At 41.7% G+C, this 22390-nt stretch overlaps 1 protein-coding gene across 2 annotated transcripts in view; it reads left to right on the top strand.

Annotated features, from left to right (window-relative positions):
* CPEB4 (cytoplasmic polyadenylation element binding protein 4) overlaps positions 1–21180 on the top strand; it is a 37318-nt gene extending 16138 nt beyond the window's left edge. The window contains exons 3-9 of one of the 2 annotated variants that reach the window (XM_023935805.2): positions 9121–9144; positions 11008–11181; positions 12207–12296; positions 12739–12857; positions 13674–13788; positions 13973–14154; positions 16774–21180. In XM_023935805.2, the coding sequence (XP_023791573.1) occupies positions 9121–9144; positions 11008–11181; positions 12207–12296; positions 12739–12857; positions 13674–13788; positions 13973–14154; positions 16774–17001 (932 nt within the window). In that variant the 3' untranslated portion in view covers positions 17002–21180. The remainder of the gene's footprint in view (positions 1–9120; positions 9145–11007; positions 11182–12206; positions 12297–12738; positions 12858–13673; positions 13789–13972; positions 14155–16773) is intronic. The other variant, XM_023935806.2, reaches the window with a different exon arrangement.
* The last annotated feature ends 1210 nt before the right edge of the window (positions 21181–22390 follow it).

Consider the following 22390-nt stretch of genomic DNA (forward strand, 5'->3'; position numbering starts at 1 on the left):
AAATTAAATGCCTCTCATACTTCTCAGACAAGATATTTCCTTGGAATCCATGTGCTGGAAATGATGTGGCAGTCAGAGCTCTTTAAAACACAGCAAAACATTGAAATAGTGCTGAATATTTTCATGTCTAACTCAGTGATTTGATCTTCAGAAGTGGTACAGCCAACAAAATCGTTCTGAATGCCGTGACAGCAGCCTTGCTAATCTGATTAAAACCTTTCTAAGGTTTTCTTGCTTTCTTTTTTGTATTTGTGGCTTCGTGAAATTAATTCCATCCTTTTTTTTTAGAAGTGTGTTTAATCTTCTGCTTTGTTTAATGTCACTGTCCACCAAGTGCATTTTGTTTAGGGTTATATTTTTTTTTTCTTTTCTGAATTCTTGCTTTGATAATCTCTGACCATTCTGGATCATCTTCAAAGCTGCCTTTAATTTGGAGCTGTATTTCATGAGTGGTGTCTGTTCCTTGTTTTAGAAGACACTGAACACTCCTGCCTCCCTTCCCAAACTGCTCAAGCTACCTGTCTTTTTCCTTTTTGCTCACTTTGTTCACTTTTTGCCTTGATGTTGAATCGTTTGAGTCTTTTGTTAGCTGCGTTTTTCATGATCTCTGCCATCATGTTTGTGAGCCTTGAAATGGCATGAAAGAAGCAGAAAGAAAAACCTGAAGTGCTTTTCTTAAAAAGGAGTTAAAGAAGAAATGGGTGTAATGAGAAAAGGGATGAGTTTCTAGCAAAGATAAGGAGATGAACGCTGAGGAGTGAGTGTAAAAGGGAAAATTTGGGTCCTAAGAAAGTCATAATTTCTTTAGTCATGGGCAGTCACTGCTTATACCCAGGAGTGACTAAAATCTGAATTTTGCATCAATTATTTAAGATATTTCAAGAAGGAATCACGATGTATATAGAATTTGTGTATCGAGTATCCACTTCTTTTAATCCAGCATTAGCTAAAATGATAACAACTATTGCTGAGGCGAATTTAAAAACACATTTTAAAGTAGATTTCTCCATCCTTGGCTTAATGCTTTGTGTGTTGGAATGCAGATTGGTCAGCTGGGAGGGCAGGTTTTTTCCACTCCAGTGTTGATGGTTGTGCTGTCAGGTGAGTGGAGCAGTGACGTGCTGCCTCCAGATAGGCACATGTCAAATGAGGTGCAGGGAATGGTATTTCAGCTTTACTCAGAAATCCCATTAGCAGGAATCCCAGCTCAGCACTCAGATTGGGTGTGAGAAATAGATAAATGTTATACATGGAACGTGGGGATACTTATATAAATATGTACTTGTATAAACACTGCTGGTGCCTGGTCCTGTGCAGCACTTTTGAATCCAGGCAGGGGAAATGGTGATTCTTTTAAAATAATGTTTTCGTTTTCTCTTTCCATTTGAATTGGGTGTGGGGAAGTGTGTAGTACAGTTTCATCAAGTTACTGAGAAAATGAGTGTCCTACCTGTGCTCTTCACTGGAAAAATGAAAAATGGGGAAATGTTCCACTGCTGAGACAGAACCATGGAATATGGGATGGGATGGGATGGGTTGGGAGGACCTTGAAGCTCATCCAGTACCACCTCTGCCATGGCCAGAACATCTTCCACTGTCCCAGGCTGCTCCAAGCCCTGTCCAGCCTGGCCTTGGGCACTTGCTGGGATCCAGAAACAGCCCCAGCTGCTCTGGGCACCTGTGCCAGGGCCTGTCCACCCTCACAGGGAAGAATTTCTTCCTAATATCCCATCTCTCCCTGCCCTCTGGCAGTGGGAATCCATTCCCCCTTATTCTGGCACTCCCTCCCTTGGAAATTGTCCCTCTCATGTTTCTTGTTGGCTCCTTCAGGCACTGTTAGGTCACCCCAAATCCTTCTCTTCTCCAGGCTGAACAATCCCACTTTTCTCAGCCTTTCCTCATGGGTTGCTGTTGACTTGCTTGTGTTCCTGTTCCCTTCTTGTTTGGGAGTGAATTAAGAGGATGGTTAAAAAAGGAACCAAGGCCTCGTGTTGCATTCCAGGCTGTCTTGTGATCATTCCTTCCACAGACAAAAATAAGTTGCTTTGAACCTATTATTGTACTTAAGGAGCTGCAGGTTTAGATCTTGCAGTGTAAATCCAGCTTTTGCAAGTCCCAGGCAGGTAATCCAGGAAAAAGCCTGGACAGAATTCCTGGTGCAGGAATTTGTGATGGATTGGACAGATACCAGAGTTCTTGGGGGTGAAATGCTGCATATAAAGGGTCCAGGAGCACAGTGATACAAACCGTGGCAGCAAAGATTTGGGAAGGTTTTAAACCTTCTCATAAATTGTTCCATAAATTCTCCACTAGGTTCAATAAATTCTTCTTGTCACTTACAAAATAAATTTTATCTAGCAATTTTTAGCATATGACATCCCATTCCTCTCTTTCCTCCTGTCAGAAAGTCTGTCATTAATGAAGTTTCCCTGTTTGAAGTAGTTTTGTGGTTGCGAAGCTGATTCCTGTAATGCTTTTCCTTCTCCCAGCTGCAAACTCTGCCTTTCATTTCATATTTTTCAAGTGAATACAGTAATACTTGAAGTGTTCAAAAGATAAATGCTGCCAATTATTCCATATCACAAACTGGAAGATGTATTGAGGCAAAAGATGGGATGTTTTTATAACTTGGTGTCTATTCTCCAGCAGTCATACATGAATATAAAATAAAGCTCAGTGCCATGAGCAGCAGGGCGCCTGCTTTCCTGATATACAGTATAATTCCAACTAACATCCAGTCTCCAGCTGATGGTTGTGCTCCATCATTTGCTCCCCTGTTTTTGGTTTCTTATCTCACACCCTGTGGGGGGATCCTGGAGAAGAGTTGCAATCAAATACATACAATATTTAAAGCTCCCACTTAAATGGATTTGCAGTATCCCACTGGAATATAATTGGAATTAAGGAACAAATATTGAACCCTGGTAGACAAAGCTGTAGCTGTGCCTAGGATTTGTAGTGGGTTGGTTTAGGAGATTTCTCTGTGTTCTGCTGTTTGATAGCAAAGAAACTTCAAAGTCACCTTTGAAGCTTCTGTGTTTTTGAGATGAAGGAGACTGAATTGGGTTTGTCACATTTCAGGAGTAGTTAAGTGGTTTGGAAATGTAGGAAAATCCTTTCTGGAGGTTCCTTTGGACCAGAGGCCCCGTTGGGCTGACAGAGCATCAGCAGCAAAGCAGTGACACTGCTGCTGCTTTTTAAAGCCCTGACACAAGCTGAACTCGGGGTTTCCAGAGTTAACCTGCTTTATCCCATTTCCCTTTCACCTTTAGGCTTGAACTGTGGAGTTCCCATCCCTGGAGGTGTCCAAGGAAGGCCTGGATGTGGCACTCTGGGCCGGGTGACAAAATTGGGATCAGTCACAGTTTGGACTCAATGGCCTTGGAGTGCTTTTCCAACCTGAATGATTCAGGGATTCAGTAATTTCTGGAAGCATGTCCAGGGCTTTTTGGCTCAGCTGCCCAATCTTGAATTATCTTGAATTATCTTGAGCTCCTATGGGGGTGGATTTGAAGCTGGGCTGGAGTGGCAGAGTTGGAAGCAGGATTCTCCTTCCTGTCCCTGCCTGGGAATCAGGGAATCCCAGAATAGCCAGGCTTGGAAGGGACCTCTGGAGATGATCCAGTCCAACCACTGCCAAGGCAGGGTCACCTGGAGCAGGTGACACAGGGACACATCTAGGGGGGTTTGGAAAGCCTCCAGAGAGGGAGAACAGTCTGGGGGGCTTCCTCCCAAGGAGAATTCAGTCACAGATGGCTGTGACTGCCCCATCTCTCCAGTGAGATTTTCTTTAGGCAGTTTAAAGCCTTCTGAACTTGCAGCTCATTCCACAAGCCTTGGAAACAGTCGCTTTCCCTTCCAGTGTTCTCAGCCTCTCCTCCAGCCCCGGTTATTTGATGTATAAAGTTGTCAACACTCCCTGTTCGCAGTTATTATGCTGAGAATCTGCTTTCTGCCACTCATTCAGGTTCTACCTTTCTACCATGTGAACCCAATTAATTCAACATAATCACAGGTAAAAACAGTGTTACTTACCAAAGGATTTTGCAGGATGATTCTCCACAGGGTTTTTGAAGGAAAGAAACCTCTTTACTTTTTTGTCTGTCAGTTGTTTTGTGATGGTGACCTGGAACTGAAAATTAAAGATTCTACTCAGACCTGTACTTGAGTGCTATGGAATAACAGAAACTTCATTTTGTTCCTGTTCTTGACAGAAGGAATGGTAAATACTTGTCTTCAGGCATCTGGCTTTACTTGAAATAAAGCATAATATTTGCATCTACAAAAATATTCCTGTTTTTCAGCATTTGTTTGGACATTTTGGACATAAGGTAGAGCTGTATTTCTTACTTGTTGTTTTTTTTTTTTTAAATCTCTTTATACATTGTGTTTCTTTAAAAGTAAATTAGGAGGAAAAATACAAGTTTTGGCAACTCAATGCTTAATTTTGCAGAATCAGTAATTCAAAAGGTGCTAATCCTTGGTTTTGTACACTGAAATTTAGGCTTCTTTGCTGGTTTCATGCTGACTTTGACATTGCTAAAAGTGTGTCAAATATACATTCTTCAGATGTACATATAGAGCTGCTTAATTTTTCTAAGACTGTTTTAAGATTAATAAAATATTATTGGAACAGTTTTCACTCTTTGAAGTTTGGTAGCATTTGAAATCCACAAAAAAGGGAATCTCTCATATTCCCTTTTAGTGGCTTGGTTTGGAAAACAATTTTTAGGACAGGGATCTCATTTGACAGTGTCAGAGATGGCTGAGACTGTAAAATGCAAAGTTCTGACAAGGAATAGATTCACTGTCAGTACAAATTTGGTACCATTTTGTCCAGTTTATTCTGTATTGACAGAATTTCTCCTGGATCAGGTGTCCTGGGCTGCTGCCACTGCCATGTATGGGCTCTTGTTCCACAGCCAGCATGGAATAATTCCACATCATGTGCTTGGAATAATTTGCCTGGAATGAGATTAAGTGCCTGAACTGGGCAACGTTTTTGCACACATGCAAATGTCTCATGCTGACACTCATGGAACTGGTGAGGGATCCTTTCATGGCTTAGAACTGAAATCAAGGAATGCATAAAAACAGAACTTTTTTTTTTGCTTGCCTTAGAACCACAGAGTCACAGAGTGCCTTGGGTTGGAAGGGACTTTAAAGGTGATTTGGTTTCATCCCCCTGCCATGGACAGGGACACCTTCCACTGACCCAGGCTGCTCCAAGCCCTGTCCAAGCTGGCCTTGGACACTTCCAGGGATCCAGGAACAGCCACAGCTTCTCTGTGTCAGGGCCTCCCCACCCTCACAGGGAAGAATTCCTTTCCAAAATCTAATCTAAACCTTTTCTCTGACAGTTTGAGGCCAATCCCCCTTGTCCCATCACTCCAACAACTTTTCATGGCATTACCTGCTTTCATGCTGAAAATGTCATCTAAGAATTAAATTGTAAGGCTCCATTAAATAGAAAGAAATATTTATATATGTAATACATGCAGATAGATAAGGTTTTGTATGTTCTAATTTAACAAAGTATATATAGCTCTCTGCAAAATCCCCACTTGGGCCTCTATATTTAATAGAGATAATTTATCCCAATATATATTAAATAGAGATGTTGTTTAGTACTTTCACTTTTCTTCCCTTGGCATGTTTAAGCTGATGTTTAATTTGTTCCCTGGTGAAACAGGGCTCGAGGTGACCTTACAGAACCTCTTGTGAAATGTCCTCTTACCTGTGGCAGAAACATGTGATCCATGAAACTCAAAGTTGTGAAATGCAAAGCGATGATAAAATCTCACTCTGGAGTTAGAACCAACCTTGCCTGCCCTCAGGGAGTAGTGGGGGGAAAAGGTAGTAAAATATTAGAGTTCATGTTTTTAATGGCCTTGTGCACAGCGTTGTCAATCTTGATATAATTGCAAAGTAGAGTTGAGTGTAAAAAAAATGTAGGAATAAAGCTCTGCTGCTATAATGGCTAAAGCAGATTGTGCTTCAGTTATTTTTCTATAATTTAAAAGTAAAATTCAGGCAAGTCAAAATGTTTTCTCTGGTAGATTCAAGGATATCCAGCTCACTTTTAGGAATAACCTTGTGGAATTTTGATACTTCTGTTTCTGCACAAGTCCTAAGGGAAACAAAGGACAGCTTGGCCACAAATCACCTTCCCAGCTTCAGTGAAAGCCTGAAACTCTCTGATAGTGGTCATATTTACTTTCCAACATAAACAACTGCTCACCAATGTTAGTAACAATAGAGAAAACCTTATTATATCCCTTAAAAAAAAATCTGGCCTCTGACACTTTGCTCCATTTATATAATATTTAACAAACAGCTGCTGTTTGGTGTAAATAAAAATGCACCTGGAATCAGCAAGAACCAGGTGCTCAACCTAGACACAATTTGTGCAGCACAAACTCAGAGCAGGTTTGGGGTTTGAGTGATTTAGGATCCCTGGATTTTTCAAGGTTTTTCAGCAGGATGTGTTTTTGGGGTTATGCCCAAGATGCTGACAGGCTTTGTGGTGTTTCCTATGGAGGGAAGAGGGCTCAGCACGTTTAATTGGAGGTATAGACACAAAATATATGAATTTTTCAAAAAGAGAAAGGGAAGGGGCCAGGAGCCCAGTAAGTGTCTCAAATGATAAGACACAAAAATTTGAGTGGGTTGTTTATTCCTGATGTTCCTTAAAATGAAACTAAAAGCAGCAGATTTTTGCAAAAGATCATTGACTTTCTCTGTGGTTTTATTTTAGACACAGAAATAAAGGGAGAGCTGAAGGGACAAAATAATTGATTTAAAATGCTACTAATAGCATTTTAAATTTCAGGCTGATCTTTTTGAAAAACATCTCTGCATTGGTTATTAATGAGCAGTTGAACCAGTTGCATGAACACTTTGTATTTCTTAGGTTTTGTAGCAAAATTCTCACTCAGATATCTCACGAGATAAATAAATCTTAGGCTCTTTATACAATTATCTGAACCACTGAAGAAACAGGGACGAGAAAAACAACTTTGAGGAATCCCAACCGAGGCTGCAGTTGTCTCATTTCTCAGCAAAAGATGGACAAATGTTGTGATCTACAAATGCAACCTTTTCCTGTGGTCGGTGGCAGTTTAAGGTTGAGTTTAATTTGTGCAGCAGCTTAGCTGGGTACTCCTGTAGCAAAGCCTTGTCTTAATCTGAAATTTGGAAAGCCACAAGGGGGGACTCGGCTGCCTTCCTGGCCTGCCAAGAGAGCATTCCTTGCCTCAATGCTGTTTGTATTTCACTGAGTTTCACATTGTGTGAAATTAATGGCGTGTGATGAACCCTGCATTCAGGGAGCAGAGAAAGTTTGTATCTGTGCTGTGCTGGGTGAGTTTATAAACTGTGGCTCCTGAGAAATGTTCTGAAATGTCAGATGTTGGTATTTTGTGGCTTAGACGTGAAGCAAACGCTGAAAACAAGAGGTAAATTAAGAAGAGGAAGAGGAAAAAAATGGTAGTATTTGGTTCTCCAGACGTAGCATTTGGCATTGGAAATAATTCCTAGCCGGTGGCTGAGCCTTTTTGGGGTGTTTTTTGTTCTGGTAAAGGAGAAAAGTCCTCTTGTTTTGAGTGGCTCAGGTGGGGAAGCTGTGAGGAGTCCCCTGGCGTGAGCTGTGGTCTCACATCCACGGTGCAATCGTGTCTGGGTGTTGGTGCCAGCAGTGAGTGCACAGAGAGGAGGAGGCTGCGTGGTTTTGTCACACAGTCAGAAACCACAAGCAGGATTTTTATGGCTTTATAGGCAGAGCTGGCTTTGAGAATGCTTGATGTGCTCCAAAACGTGCAAAGGCTGCTGGGCTCAGTCAGGGACACAGCAAGATTGCTGATGCTTTGTGATTTCCTTACATTTCTCTTCTGAGGACTGTATCAGCCTCCTGCATTTCTAAATTCAAAATTACCATGGGAAAACTATAATTGTAAAGGTCTTCAGCCCTTCAGATTCTCCCATAAAACCTTTGCCTCAAGAATCTGCTCCAGTCTGAAGACAAGGGTTTTGTTTTGTGTTCTTGGTGTTAATTCTGAGTCTCTACCAGAGGAGTGAAATGATCTTATGGATGTTAAATAATCATGAAGTAAATTGGATTGATACAGTTTTTATTTGGAAAGAGGAAATGACTCCTGTATTGTTGTGGTTTACAAATATTGAAATGCTTAAACTAATTGCTGGCCTCAATTTTGAATGGGGAAGCAAAATCAAGCACATGATGTGCTCAGAGTTTCTCACAGCACTTGCCAGGAAGAATCCAAGTTTTGAAAACAGTTGGCGTGCTTTCAGAAAGAGATTTTAATGAGATTAAAAGAGAAAGAATGTGCAAGTTTGATTAGAAAGTTTGGCCGTGCTCTGACAATGGGTTCTTGCAAGCCAGCACAGAAAATGCTGTTGTTTTTAGGGGTAGAATTGATTTGTTCTGAAACATGAAAAGTAGGAATGAGTGGGTAACTTGAATTATTCCAGCACAGTGTCTTGGGTTGGTGTGAGAGAATCCATCCTGTTGGACACACTGCTGAGTCTAGAAGGCAACTTCCGTGGCCCAGTTTTCTCCTTGATTTTCCTGTTTTTCAGCTGGTTATTTGCCAGTCAGAATTGAACCAAGGATTTTGTGGGTTGTGCAAAGCAACCTGATTTCAAAACAGAAAGTATCACACCAATCTTGCACTTTCCTTGTGTCAGGGCTTCTCCTCCAGCTCGGGTGGAGAACAGTGTTGGAATATTCTGGAGCTTGGCAAGGCAGAGAGAGCCTGGTGCATGAGGAAAGATCCATTTGCTTATAGGCACACGCCCAGGAATAGCTCAAATAAATAAATAAATGTGTAAATTCGGGGCTAAAATTGCTTCCAAAAGTCTCTTTGATTATCCATATCCACTTGGTCAGCCTCCTGTCGCCGTGGTTTATCAGTAAGTAGCAGAGCTGGGCTGAGGAGGCCACGGGGGGTGGGGAGGGACAGCTTGTGAACACTTATTTTAAATGACCTGGATCTGCAAAGGCTTGAGAATCACTGAGTCAGTATAAAGGCAATAAAACGAGGTCTTTTGGTCCTTATAACAATGATTGAAAGACTGTTTTCTTTCTCATTTAACATGCAGCAAGGACATATGGGAGAAGGCGAGGTAACAATATTCCTCTTTAATTTTCTAATGTTGACAATGTCTCATGGGAGAAATAACATTAAGTTTTTACTAGAGGGCAAAGTCCAAACTTGAAGCTTATAAGGGAGCAGTTTCACATACATTTGCATAGTCTGCATGCCATAAATCAGCATTTTAACTGGATTAGGGAGTACCTGAGGCTGAAATGATCACAGTGGACATCACCTGGATGGTTTGTGACCCTGGGGGGCTGTGTTTGTGTGTTTGTGTGTGTGTGTGTGTTATGAATGCCAATGCTGGAGGAGTTTATTTGGGGAATTTTGGGTGCTGATGGAGCATAAAGACAGTGGGTGTCTGACCTGCTGGGTTCAATGTGTGTGTGGAGTTCTCCAAGAGCAGCTGAGGAGCCTGGAATGGGGGGTTAGGTTTGGGAATTGCTCCCTCCCAACAATACCTGCAGGATTGGGGTCTTGAGAGATGAAACAAATCACATGTGCACCAGTTTCTTAGGGAAAAACAAGGCTGAAGTCAATACTACAATATTTTTATCATAGTAGGAATGAGGTTTGCCCAGCTACAGAAAGAGGCCTGATTATACCTGGCTGTTATTTTTATTAAAGGTGTGTAAAAGATTCCTGAAATTTCAAATAAGGCAACCTGACCGAGCCTTCCATTTTTTATTCCTGTAAATTCTATGGACCGTGGATTTTACTCCTTTTTTTGTTTTTTTTTTTTTTTTGTAATTACAGCTTCTTAGCTGTTTGATTTTTTTCATGGAAAATGTCTGTATCTTGGTCAGATTTTCTGTTTTCAAGATGTTTTCTTTTTTAAAATCAATTTCTTTCAAGGGCAGGAAGCAAAACCAGGAGAAATTAACTTCAGCAGTACATTTCTGTGGTAGATTGGGATGAATCCTGAAAAAGTAGACACAGTGTATCACATCCTAGACAAAAGGAAATGTATCCTAAAACTTGTAGCATGCCTCATTACTTACTCTCCCTATATATATTTATTCCTTAAATGAATAGTTTGTTGTGTAGCTGTTGAATATTGGAACTAAAAGGGGAATTCATGGCAGAGAACAGCTCCTGTGCTCTGTTTATGATATTATACAGTGGCATTTATAACAAAGAATCTTATTTAAAAGAAATATTATTAAGGAACTCTATGATAAAGGATTATCATAGAAAGATGCTGGACTGTGAGGGGAAGATTTCTCATTTTACAGCATTTTGTCTTAGGGTGAGACCATTAACAAAACTCTGTTGTAACACTGAAGAAAAGTTGTAGGGGGGACAAAATTTTCAGTGTTTGCAGTAAATGACAGTGGGTTTTCCTGTTTTCCTCAGGTTATTTTTGTTATTTATTAGTGGGTGGTTTATGATATGTTTTCATATCAGGTAATTTAAACGTGTAATATATTTAATTGGTAGAATTCTTATTTTCCCATTTTCACCTTGAAATTGTATCTATTCCCTGGAAGAAGCTGTTCATTGGAAAATTGAATATATGGCTTGATATTGTGAAAGCCCCAGAAACCAAATTGGCTGTTGCCTTCCCTTTTTGTACTTTTAAAAAAAAACCTCATTGGAGACACAAAATATTATGGAAAACAGTCAGCACAAGCACCCGTTAGAAATCCTGATTTGTTACGAGGAGGGACCTTTCCTCTGAAACGAAGCATTTGAGCTGCTGGGTGATACTGAAAACTAAAAGGGTGCAATGAAATCGAGAACATAACTGCTCATTCAGAGTGCAAAGCACTCCCAGTTCTGCTGATGCAGCAACTGGTGCATTTTCCCCAATTATTCCAACAGTGTGCGCTTTGTTCTGTTAGTATGGTTTTTTTTCCCTGTTTTTCTTTTTTTCCAACCCCCTCTTCAGGTCAGTCTTCGCTGTTCCCGATGGAGGATGGGTTCCTGGACGATGGGCGTGGGGATCAGAGCCTGCACAGCGGGTTGGGGTCTCCTCACTGCTTCTCCCACCAGAACGGGGAGCGCGTGGAACGCTATTCCCGAAAAGTCTTTGTTGGGGGGCTGCCTCCGGACATCGATGAAGGTACAAAACCTCACCCAGAACAGCTGCTGGGCTGGGAAACCTTTTGGCTGCCAGCTCATGGGATGGGTGTTTTCCAAGCTTTGATATGGAAATGGATCTTTCTGAGTTTAGGCTGTGGTGTTGTTCTGCCTCACCTTGCCACGATTTAAACTGACTTCATCAGGATAAAAAGTACAGAAGTGCAAAATTAAACAAGCCAATATCACCTGTGGAAACTCATAAATCCATTGCAATCATTTTACTGGCCCCAGAAGTCAGCAGCAGGAAAAGCTGCTCGTAGTTTTATAAGGTCTGTGTGGGGTACCAAGACCTAACTCTGGTTCCTCCTGTGTAGCTGAGGTTGTTTCCAGCAATGATTTTTGTCCTGTGGTAACTTCTGACCTGTGTGTGGTGAGAACCCAGACAGGATCTGTGCAGGGCTTCCTGAGGCACCAGGGGTTTGTGGTGGGTCCATCACAAGACACAGGTGGCAGAACACTGCAGTTGTTAAAATAAAATTAAAAAGTCACTTATAGGTGTTGAGAAGCTTCATTTCACCAGAGCTCTGTGTTCTGTGGGTATGAGCCTGCTGGGATAATGGTTAGAAGAAATGCAACTACAAAGCTGATTTTTTTCTTAATCACAGAATTGTTTTACTCCCCACTTTTTCTGTGTCAGAGTTTGTAATGCACTGCTGGGACATGGCAACTTAAATTTCATGTCATCCATGAGAGTAGTTGAAGCTGGATTATTATAACTGTAAAGATGGAGTGGCTCAGCTTCTCTGAATTAGTGGGTTATGAGCTTTTATTTATAATTATCAGTAGAAAGAAAAGTTTGAGCTTTGGCCTGTCTTGTTTTATAAGGAGTGTTCTGACTTGTCACAAAGATTCCCCGTCAGCTACTGAGCGCTGCTGTGAGCTGCTGGACCTGGAGGGTCACAGAATGTTTATTTATGGATGAAGCTACCTGAAATCAGTGTCTTTCAAATGCCTGAAGTTCAGTTTATTTTAAGCTAATGCCTTTTCCCTTCTCTCCTCTTCCAGATGAGATCACTGCAAGTTTTCGGCGCTTTGGACCTTTGATTGTAGACTGGCCACACAAGGCAGAGAGCAAATCTTATTTTCCTCCTAAAGGTAAATGCCTGCAAACCAATAAAATTAGCATTTTAGAATATGTTTTTGTGAGAAAACATAACATTGGTCTGACAGTGGCACAATGTTTAGGGGGAAAAAAGAATTTAATCCTTGGGATTGTTCTCAGCTGGTTTTGAATATGGCTTTGCAGTTGTTATTCACTAAAAGAATTCTTCCTTAACTTCCTGTTTTTACTTTATTCCATTTTCCCTCTTCCCTCCTGTTGTTGTACATGTAATAAGAGCTTTTTAAAGGCACTAAATGCCTTCCACAGCAGCTGGGATGAACAACCAGAGCACTTGTGGCTTGGAAATGTGTGCTGAGAGCACCTTAAATCTTTTCCCTTCCTGTGTGGCAGCATGATGTCAAACCTAATTCTGAGTCAAGTTCTGATCCTATAGACAAACAGACAGCAGTGATGTTTGTGTTTTCCCTTGGCCAGGATATGCATTTTTGCTGTTCCAAGATGAAAGCTCTGTGCAGGCACTGATTGATGCATGCATTGAAGAAGATGGAAAGCTCTATCTCTGTGTTTCCAGCCCCACTATCAAAGACAAACCGGTAGGTGGAATTGTCAGGGCCTGCACAATTCCTGGGTGATAATCACAAATTGGGCTCTTCACACACAGTTTTTTCTGTCCTCAGAACGTTAATGTTAAAATTTCTTTAAGGTGTCAAATAAGGAAAAGACCAACTTACTACTTTTGAACTAGACATAAGGAAGTTTTATAGTCTAGTTACAATGCCTATTTTTATTAGAAAAAAAATGTATTTCCAGACAGGTATTTTATGCTTGCTAATGATGAACATGTAGAATTCATATTGTCTGAGTGTTGTCTGTAACAGATAAATCCTAAAAAGCATATCATGGCACTGAACTGTAAATTATTAATATACAAATGGCTGGGGGAGCTGATGCAAGTCTGTCAGTAGTTGGGGAGAATTCTGCTCTAGTCCTGTGCTTCAAATTTTGGCCAGCTGTAACCAAATACAGAGCAGCACAGTAACTAAACAGGCAGGTCTGGAGTCTGCTGCACTGAGATAAGGCTGGGACAAGAGGAGCAGTGCAGATCTGTGTGACCAGGGGGGTTGTACAGCACAGCTCAGTCATGATTAAGTAAATGTGTCAGCAGAGGGTGAGGGCTTTTTCCCCAGAAACTTAGGTAACAAGCAAGTGATGAAATTTAGCATCCTCAAACGGTCTGTCTTAAGAGAACTCGTTACCATTTCATTTGGAGACATGATTGCTGAACAAGTAGAGTTTAGAAAGTATAGCTGTTTAAGAAGTTTTCTTCTCTGTAGGACACTGTTGTAATTTATATTACTGAGACACTTTGAATTGTGAATGGTTAAAAAACCCAGGCTTTTTGTCCTTAGGTTCAGATCCGGCCTTGGAACCTTAGTGATAGTGATTTTGTTATGGATGGTTCCCAGCCTCTTGACCCAAGAAAAACCATTTTTGTTGGTGGTGTTCCTCGGCCTTTACGAGCAGGTACACACTGCAGCACTGGGCATGTTGGATGTGCAGCCTGGTTTGGGGAGCACTGGGGGAAGCGAGCCTGGCAGCGAGGGAATATCGAGCGTGGTGCCGCAGTGGGGGACACCGAGCGGCCTGAGGTGGTGCTTTGAGAGAAACAAGCGAGCCTAGAGCTGTTTGGTTTTGCTTTGTGCTGCAGTGGAGCTGGCGATGATCATGGACCGGCTCTACGGAGGGGTTTGCTACGCCGGCATCGACACCGACCCCGAGCTCAAGTACCCCAAGGGAGCCGGGCGGGTGGCGTTTTCCAACCAACAGAGCTACATTGCTGCTATCAGCGCCCGCTTCGTCCAGCTGCAGCACGGGGAGATTGATAAACGGGTAAGGCCTGCGCCCCTCCGCCCCTCCCCGCCTCACCGGGCTCCTTGGGAATGTTACACCGGCTCAATCCCAGTTTTAGGGCCTCCTAAATGCAGCACGGAGTAAAACCGGAGTGGTGGGGAGCTGCTGGTGCTGGCACGTGGGAGGTGACTGTGAAAAAGATTTTCTTGAGTTGCTGAGTGTAGTGGGAAGTGTGGCAGCTGCCTTGGCCTTTTCCAAGAATACTGCGCTCCTCAGATGCACCCACTGCAAGGATTTGTAGTGTTTGTGAGATGCAGGGAGGGACGTGCCTGCCGAGGATGGGGCAGCTCTTACTCCTGCTCTGCAGATTTTGGAGCAGGCAGAACCACCCCAATGTGTGCTGGGTGTCCAAGAGCATCCTGGTAGTGCCTTGTAAACTTATCGTGCCCTGCAGCCTCGCAGTCACCCTCCACAGCCTGTGCAAAGGCTGGTTATTTCATCCCTTTGTTATTGTGCTCCTTCTTATTTTAAATTAGAGGATTATGCCAAATGGATCAGCACTTAGGTTTCTTCCCTCTTCATCTCTCTAAAATGTAACTGCCAGTTACAGTGATCTTCAGACCACAGTTTTGAGAAACTCAGATGCTTACAGCTCGTCTTGTAATTCATCCTTTGTCTCTGGATTTTTCCTACATGACTGTCACTGCTGATCTTAATTTTATAGTTAATACAGTGGAAAACCTCCAAACTTGGCTGATTAGCCCATTATCATTTCACTTCTGCTTCGGCTATAAAGCAGAAGAATTGTAACAACAATTTGACTGTGGGCCTGTGAATTGGAATGTCTTTGTTCTAATCTTGGCTCTGAAATAAGTTCTGTACAGCTTTGAACAAATAATTTGGGCTGCCCTTGTGCAACTTGTGCTTGCATAAGCAGACACTTGGGTGAATAGGTCCATTGAAGCTGGTGGGACTACAAATTTAAGTAAGTACTTGTGAACTCTGAAAAAACTTTTGCAATCTATTTCCCCTTCCTTCTCTCCTCCCACTCCTTATTTCCTCATTTTTTCTATAAATTTTGTGTGGGGAGATAAATACTCAGAGAGGATTCATTATAGGAGAGATCGGGTGCATGAGGGAGGTAGAAATCCAGCAGCACTGGTTTTTATTGAGGTTCTATTTATTAACAATTTCCAAACTTTTTCTGTGAAAAGAAAAATAAAATTACTTACAAAAACAGCAACAAGATGGGATTTCCTGTTAAATTAGGCAAGGAGGTTCTGCTGAAGGGTGTGCCCTGAGATAATGAACAGGAAGGGTTCAGTGGCTGAGCCTCCCACCCTCAGTGGGCCTGATGGAGCTGCTGTGTCCGAGGCTTTCTCTGGAGCTGGGAAATCCTCTGTGCCCAGCTCAGGGAGCAGTTACAGCCGTGTCACACTCAGAAAAAATGTTCCAAGGACACCTGAGCTGCAGTTTGACCTCTGAAGGTGGCTGAGCAGAGGGATCAGAGCCACCACACGAGTGGGGCCTGTGTGGCATCTTTGTCCTTTTAGCGCTTGGAGAAGGCAGCAGTCCTCAAAAAATTCCCAACCTCCCAGTGCACAGCAGCTCAGGGCATGGGGAATGTGGTGTTAGGAATATTTGGCTGCTTTTCTGCTCTTCTACAAATTGACTGAGTTGGCAGGGTGGGGTTTTGGGAAATGCAAGTGGAGCACTGAAAGAGTAGAAAAACAGGTCATTAAAAAGGCTGCTGTGTCCTGTAAGCAAAAATGACATCAAGCTACTGCAGTGCCATCTGGACTGTGATAAAATTGGGTGGGTTTAAAAACCCAGGAACTTGTCAATGTCCTTCTTTGCCTGAGGTGTGTCTGAGGCCTGTGAGGTTCAGAGAGGAGCAGCCCCGGGCCAGATGCAGATATCAGCAGAGACACCAGTCACAGCCTGGGTGTTTGAAAATGTTGGTGAAAACATCACATTAAATGAGCTTCAGAGAAGGTTCACAAACCTTTCTGGAGCAAGAACTTGTACCTGTATTTATTTCTGCCGTTCTGAATTCCTGCCCATCACCTGGCCCTTAATGCCAGCAGCGTAGGAGGGCATCAGTCCCATGGTAAGCCTCTCACTTGATCCCAACAAGATCAGGTGGATTTCCTTTTGCTGAGAGGACTAAGCCATGGAAAAAATACAGAAATGAAGTGTTTATTTAGAGAATAAAGGACTTGTCTTAACGTTGGAAATTCATACACTGAAATTTGCAGGCCACATTTAATCAGCATTTGCAGTGTTGTATAAACAGTTTCCATTCCTGCCTGAAAGGGACGGAGCTTAATTTGGCATCAAAAACAACTCCCATATTATCCAAGGTTTTGGTGTCAGTCAGTAGGTTGTTAGAGCTTTTCTATAAATCAGTGGCAGCAGGAGTGAGACTGATGGTCAGCACTGATTTCTGGGCTTTTTCCTAAGGATCAAGGAGGGGCTAGAAATGTTGAAATGCCTGAAATTTTGGGTGTTCAGTGGCCACGATCATGGTATCATGGTGGGGAAATCTCGTGTGCAGCATTCCCTCCTCCTTAACTGCTGGCTGCCCTGCTAAAGCACAGGTGTGGAATTAAGAATTTGCCCTGAAGAATGACCCCCTGTCTCGTTTTGTGGCTGCAGGTGGAAGTTAAGCCATATGTCCTGGACGATCAGCTGTGTGACGAGTGTCAGGGCGCCCGCTGCGGCGGGAAGTTCGCCCCGTTCTTCTGCGCTAACGTGACGTGTCTGCAGTATTACTGTGAATATTGCTGGGCTGCTATCCATTCCCGTGCCGGCAGGGAATTCCACAAGCCCCTGGTGAAGGAGGGAGGGGACCGCCCGAGACATATTTCATTCCGCTGGAACTAAAGGATCGCTCATTTGCAGGCCTCCAATTAAGTGCACTCTTCTGTTCTCCCCGACTGCCCTCCCCACCCCTCCCCTCACTCACAGCATGTCCTTTTGTAGTAGTCTGTAATTTAACAATAGTCTAATGAAAGAATGACCTATAATGGGTATTTTATAGAATCTTGTCATTGAAAACTGTATTGGGAACTCCTTTTCGTATCGATAACATGTTGCAAGCGAGTTGCATTCTCTTGTCTTTACTACCGAGAGAACACTTAATTTCCTGCAATGTTTTCTTAGAGGAGAGAAAAATATTAAGAGAAGAGAATTGAAACAATAGAGTATTTTGGTTTTTTAATTAAATTATTGTTAATAAAGAACATAATAATACTTTTATTAAATAACCGTGTAACAATAACACTATCAGTCTGTTCTGACACTTTTCCCCCAGGGAAGCCTGTTTTTGCCTCTCTTTTTTTTTTTTTTTATTTTATTTTTTTTTGTTTGGATTTTGGATTTTTCCAGCAACAGATGAAGTTAGCATTTACCTACCAACAGGAAAGAGCATGTTTAAAGCAACAGAAATGCATGAGCAAAGTTGAAGCAGCACTATAATAATGATCTTTTTTGTTTTTCTTGTTTTTTTTAAACTCTTTTAAGGGTTTTGAGGCTGAAATTTTAGCTCGGTGTGTATCTGACCGTGCCTCTGGCTACCACCCACATCCAAATTACTAACGAGATAGGCAGAGCTTACTATATTTTCATCAAAATGATTACATTTTAAGAATTCCTGAATGTAAAAGTTGAGTAAAGTTACTACTGAGGGGGGAGTGCACTTTTTTTTTTTCTTTAAGAGAACTCAATTGTCTGGTTACAGCCCTAGATATCCTACCAAAGCTAGAGTAATGACAACTAGTGAACTGGCATTTCCTCTCCTGAAGGATAAATATATAGATTTTATTTTTGATGGCTATATATAACTCTATATCCTAATATACTAACATTCATCAGGGGCCAGCCTTTGCTCTCCATTTTGACGTGAAAAAATAGAAAACCTAAAGATACCTCAAGGATATCACTGATTTTTACTGGAGTTTTGATATTCCATTGTGGCACACAAACTCAAATTGGCTGCTTATTGGTTTCCCATCTTGGCTGTAAAGTCAGCTTTCGATCCCCTCAAATTTAGCTGTAACAGAAGGCATGAACCCAAGGAGTTTGCAAATCCCGCTTTGCACCCTTGGCCGAATTCTGTGCCTGGAATGGTGCAAGTGTGCAGATGCCTTTCTTACTCTTCCCGTAGAAAGAATCCCAGCTCAGATCCCAGCTCTTCAGAACTAATTGTGGGGAGATAAAGACACGCAGGTGGAAGTGCCAACATCGCTAATTAACGCCGGCTTTATTGGAACTCAGTCCTACCTTGAGAAGCATCAGCCCGGGACGCGCGAACCGAACGCTGTGGGTGCAGAGGGTTTAGTTTGAAACAGATGAATGAAGGAGTAGTTCTGAAAATTTATTTTTAGTACTTTTGAACTAAATGCCCTGGCCAACTTCTCCACCAAGGATGTAGCAGTGTGCAAACAAAGTGATTCTGTGGCAATCTCTGCCCGGCCTCAGGGGCCTGGGACCACCCGAGAGTCTCCCAAACCAAAGATTTGCCCTGGCACTGCTTGGAAAAAACATCTGCTCCCTTCAAAGCCCCCCTCATCCCTTTCCCCCTGCCCCCATTATCTTTATGAGAAGCAGTTTTTCTGTTCAATACAGGCTTTAATGAACTGATACCTTACCAAGTTCCAAAGGTCAAAATGGAGACATTTGCTGTCTATTAGTCAAGTATAGCAAGGGAGCTGCTTTTACTGAAATCCCTGAAAATATTGACAACAGTAATGCAAATGCAGAGTGCTCTTGTGTAGATTGTCAGGGACCTTTTTTTTCTCTGAAGTACATAATTCTAGTTGGAATGTTCCTTTCATTTTTTTAATGCTTGTAGGTGGCTTGGGGTGTGCTATTGTGCCGATCCTACCCAGCAAACAGGTGAGGTGGGTTTCCATTACAAGAAAATAACACTGTTTGAGAACTAGCTTTGAATAATAATTTTTTCCCTTTGTACATGACCTGCTGAATTTCGGTACAGTGTTTTTGTAGCTAACTTATTTTGTCATGCACATAATGTATATTTGTTATGCACTACTTTTGTATATCTTGTTTTTCCAACAGTGAGCATTTTTAGGCACACTTTTCACTGACGGGATATCTCTTTATGCAATACCTCAATTTTTCATATTGCAAAGAGTAGCTTTTTGTACTTTTATTACTGAGAGATCTTCATATACTTCATTTTTTAATATAAATAATTTTAATAAATTTTATTTTCTTATATTCTGCTTTTTATACATTTCAGTGCTCTGCATACATTTTGAATTATGGATGTTGTGCACTGGCAATGCTATTTTAGAATCTGCAGAGAAAAGAAAGCATGTTGCTTAAACATCTTAGCCCAGCACCAGGTATTTGGTGTACATATAATTTAAGAAATAGTATATGTAAAGTTGAGAATTAAAGAAGAAAAAGCATGAAAGTGACAAATGACACTTGTCTTTAGACCCATGAAATTTAAATGCATAAATATAGTGTAGAAATTTAAAAGTTCAAGAACCATCAAAATTGTCTACCGCTTCTTACTGAGTTTTTAAAAATTATACACAAATGCAGACGTTTTTGGTGAATGTTTAGCCATTTTTATTATTAATAAAGAATCGATGTTAGGTGTTTGATGCAGAACCGTGTCTGCTCTTTTAAATTATATTTAAAGAATAAAAGAGAGCCTGCTAGGTGGCAGGCATGTAATGTTAGTATGCATGACTAATGTAAGAAATCGTTATTCTACTAATATTCACTTGTGATTGTGTGACAAGCGTGTTTACAGATCCTTTGGTTACACTTCGATTTACAGGGCATAAACAATTCTCTCCATTACTCTGTGCTTCAGCAGTGCTGGCCAAGCCTCCTGATTGCACGGGGCTCTTTGGGGTTACCGTGTAGCCCCAGGCTCATTAACGTGTAATTAGCTAGCGGTGGGGGGGTGTCATTAATGAGCAGCGGCGTGCCCGGGGGAGTGACAGAGTAATTCCATGGTTATTTTTGCAATGTAAAATAAAGTGTTTCTGATTATTTTATATGTAAAGGAACCCCACTGCCCCGTGCTTTTTTGGTATAGTCTCTACTTCTCCATACACAGACCTCTGCAGAATGCAAATTTCAACCTTGCAGTGACTGAATTTAGCGTTTTATAAGGATGCTGTTGGAAAGACTTGATAATTCACCCCTTGTGTTTTTGAAGAGTTCAAACCTTCTGTTCAAAGGTGATTTAAAACTTGAATGTGATGAATTGTGGCAAGTTAACTTCAAGTTATGTGCAATACCTATTTCAGACTTCTGGAAGATCTTTGCAGTGTAATTCTTTGTTTTTAATTGCAGACATTTAAAAATGTCATTTTCTACTGTTCTAGTAAATCCTCTTTCTTGCTGGTGTTTCTAAAGAAAAGAATCAGAAATCAATCTTTCTACTAATGTAAATTTGAGATTATTTTTAAAAAAAAATGGAATAAAACGTTTTGGTCATTTGCTTTATTTTATTATCTTATTTTAAAGCTACTGTGATAGCGTTGTAAGAATTGGGACAATATTGTATTCAACTGTTTTATTTTTTATATTTTTAAATTTTAAAGTATAATTAGTTTTTATAATTTTCATCAGATTTTTTTGTTATATTTTTTGGAAGTGAAACTTTTAGCAAGTGGGTGTCTAGTTTTTACTAATCCCTAATATGTTTTTCCCCCAATGTATTGCTCATATTATCAGAAGGAAAAGTTATTTAAGTATGTCAGTTAATTGTACTACTTGGCTGAATTTCCATATAGTTTTTACTGTGTATGGGGAGGTTGTAGTATTTATTATAGCATTTTAAATAAGGGTAATTCATTTTTTATTAAAGTCATTTTCACGTTTAAGTTCATATTTTTGTATGTTCTACTCTAAGTTATATAACACAAGTTACTTTTTTTAAAGAGTTCATTTGTTGAAGTGCTAGTGAAAATTAATGTTATTAAATAGTTTGCAAATGACTATTTATACCAGTATGCATATAATTTTTAAATATTTGTAATGTGAGATGTTGAATGAATAAAACTTTTAACTCAATGTTTCTCCTTAACCTTTTTACTTTGAGCTTCCTGTAGGAACTCGTACCTTTGTGGCCGAAGCTCCTGAGGCTTGGGGAGGGGATTTTGTTGGGCAGTGTGGGGTGAAAAGGGCTTTAGGGGAAGTTCTGCTGCTCTGTTCTGGTCACAGATGCAGCAGAAGTTCCTCGGGGAGGTGAAGATGGAGCAGGTGAGGAGAGAACCACCGAGGCACAGGTAAGCCCACAACGCTTTGGGCTGGAAGGGACCTTAAAAATCATCCAGTGCCACCCCTGCAATGGGCAGGGACACCTTCCACCATCCCAGGCTGCTCCAAATCCTGTCCAACCTGGCCTTGGGCACTTCCAGAGATCCAGGGGCAGCCACAGCTTCTCTGGGCACCTGTGCCAGGGCCTGCCCACCCTGACAGGGAGGAATTTCTTGCCAATATCCCATCTAAACCTGCTCTTTGTCAGTGTGAAGCCATTGCCTGTGTCCTGTCACTCCATCCCTTGGAAAAGGGTCTTTCTCCATCTTTCCTTCAGCTACTGGAAGGCCACAGCTGGGTCAACCAAATCCTTCTCTTTTCCAGGCTGAACAATCCCAGCTCCTTCAGCCTGTCAGAGACCACGGAGCAGTGGGACACAGAGAGAGCCAGAGCGGAGCCAGGGCAGAGCCCAGCGAGGCAGGGACAGACAAGGAGTCCTTTTTAATTGTCTCACCCTTGTGATCTGACAGCAACAGAGGGAAGGCATCTGACATTTTAGACAATTGCTTGTTTCAGCCTTTAATGTAAAATATCTAAGCTTGAAATATCTGGGAAGTCGTGTGAAGTGTTGCTACCTTACAGATGTGCTCCTCAAGGGCTGTTCAACAGGTGCTTAAGGAATCTCCAGTTGTGCCGCTAATCTCGAGTGCCATCACTGAAGGAATTGTGGTGCAAATGCTCAGTGGATGGTGAGTCTCATTCCTTTGTGTGGGTGCTCCGCAGATCCTGCAGCTCTGATGGGATTAGTTCTGCCAGTGCTGATCACTCCACTTGCTTTTGCCTTCATCTGGTGCAGTGGAGCAGCTCCTGCCTTTGGGAATTGGTTTTTAACAGGAATGCAAAGCTTTGCTGGTGGTTCCATGCAGATATTCCCAATTCCCCTGCCATGACTGTTAGAACAGAAAGCTGGGATGTTTGGGATCAGGAATGGCTGGAGGTGCATTGCCTGCCCAGTGAGTCAGGA

Source organism: Cyanistes caeruleus, chromosome 15 (genome assembly GCF_971803275.1).
Source record: "Cyanistes caeruleus chromosome 15, bCyaCae1.hap1.1, whole genome shotgun sequence".
Lineage (NCBI taxonomy): Eukaryota > Metazoa > Chordata > Aves > Passeriformes > Paridae > Cyanistes > Cyanistes caeruleus.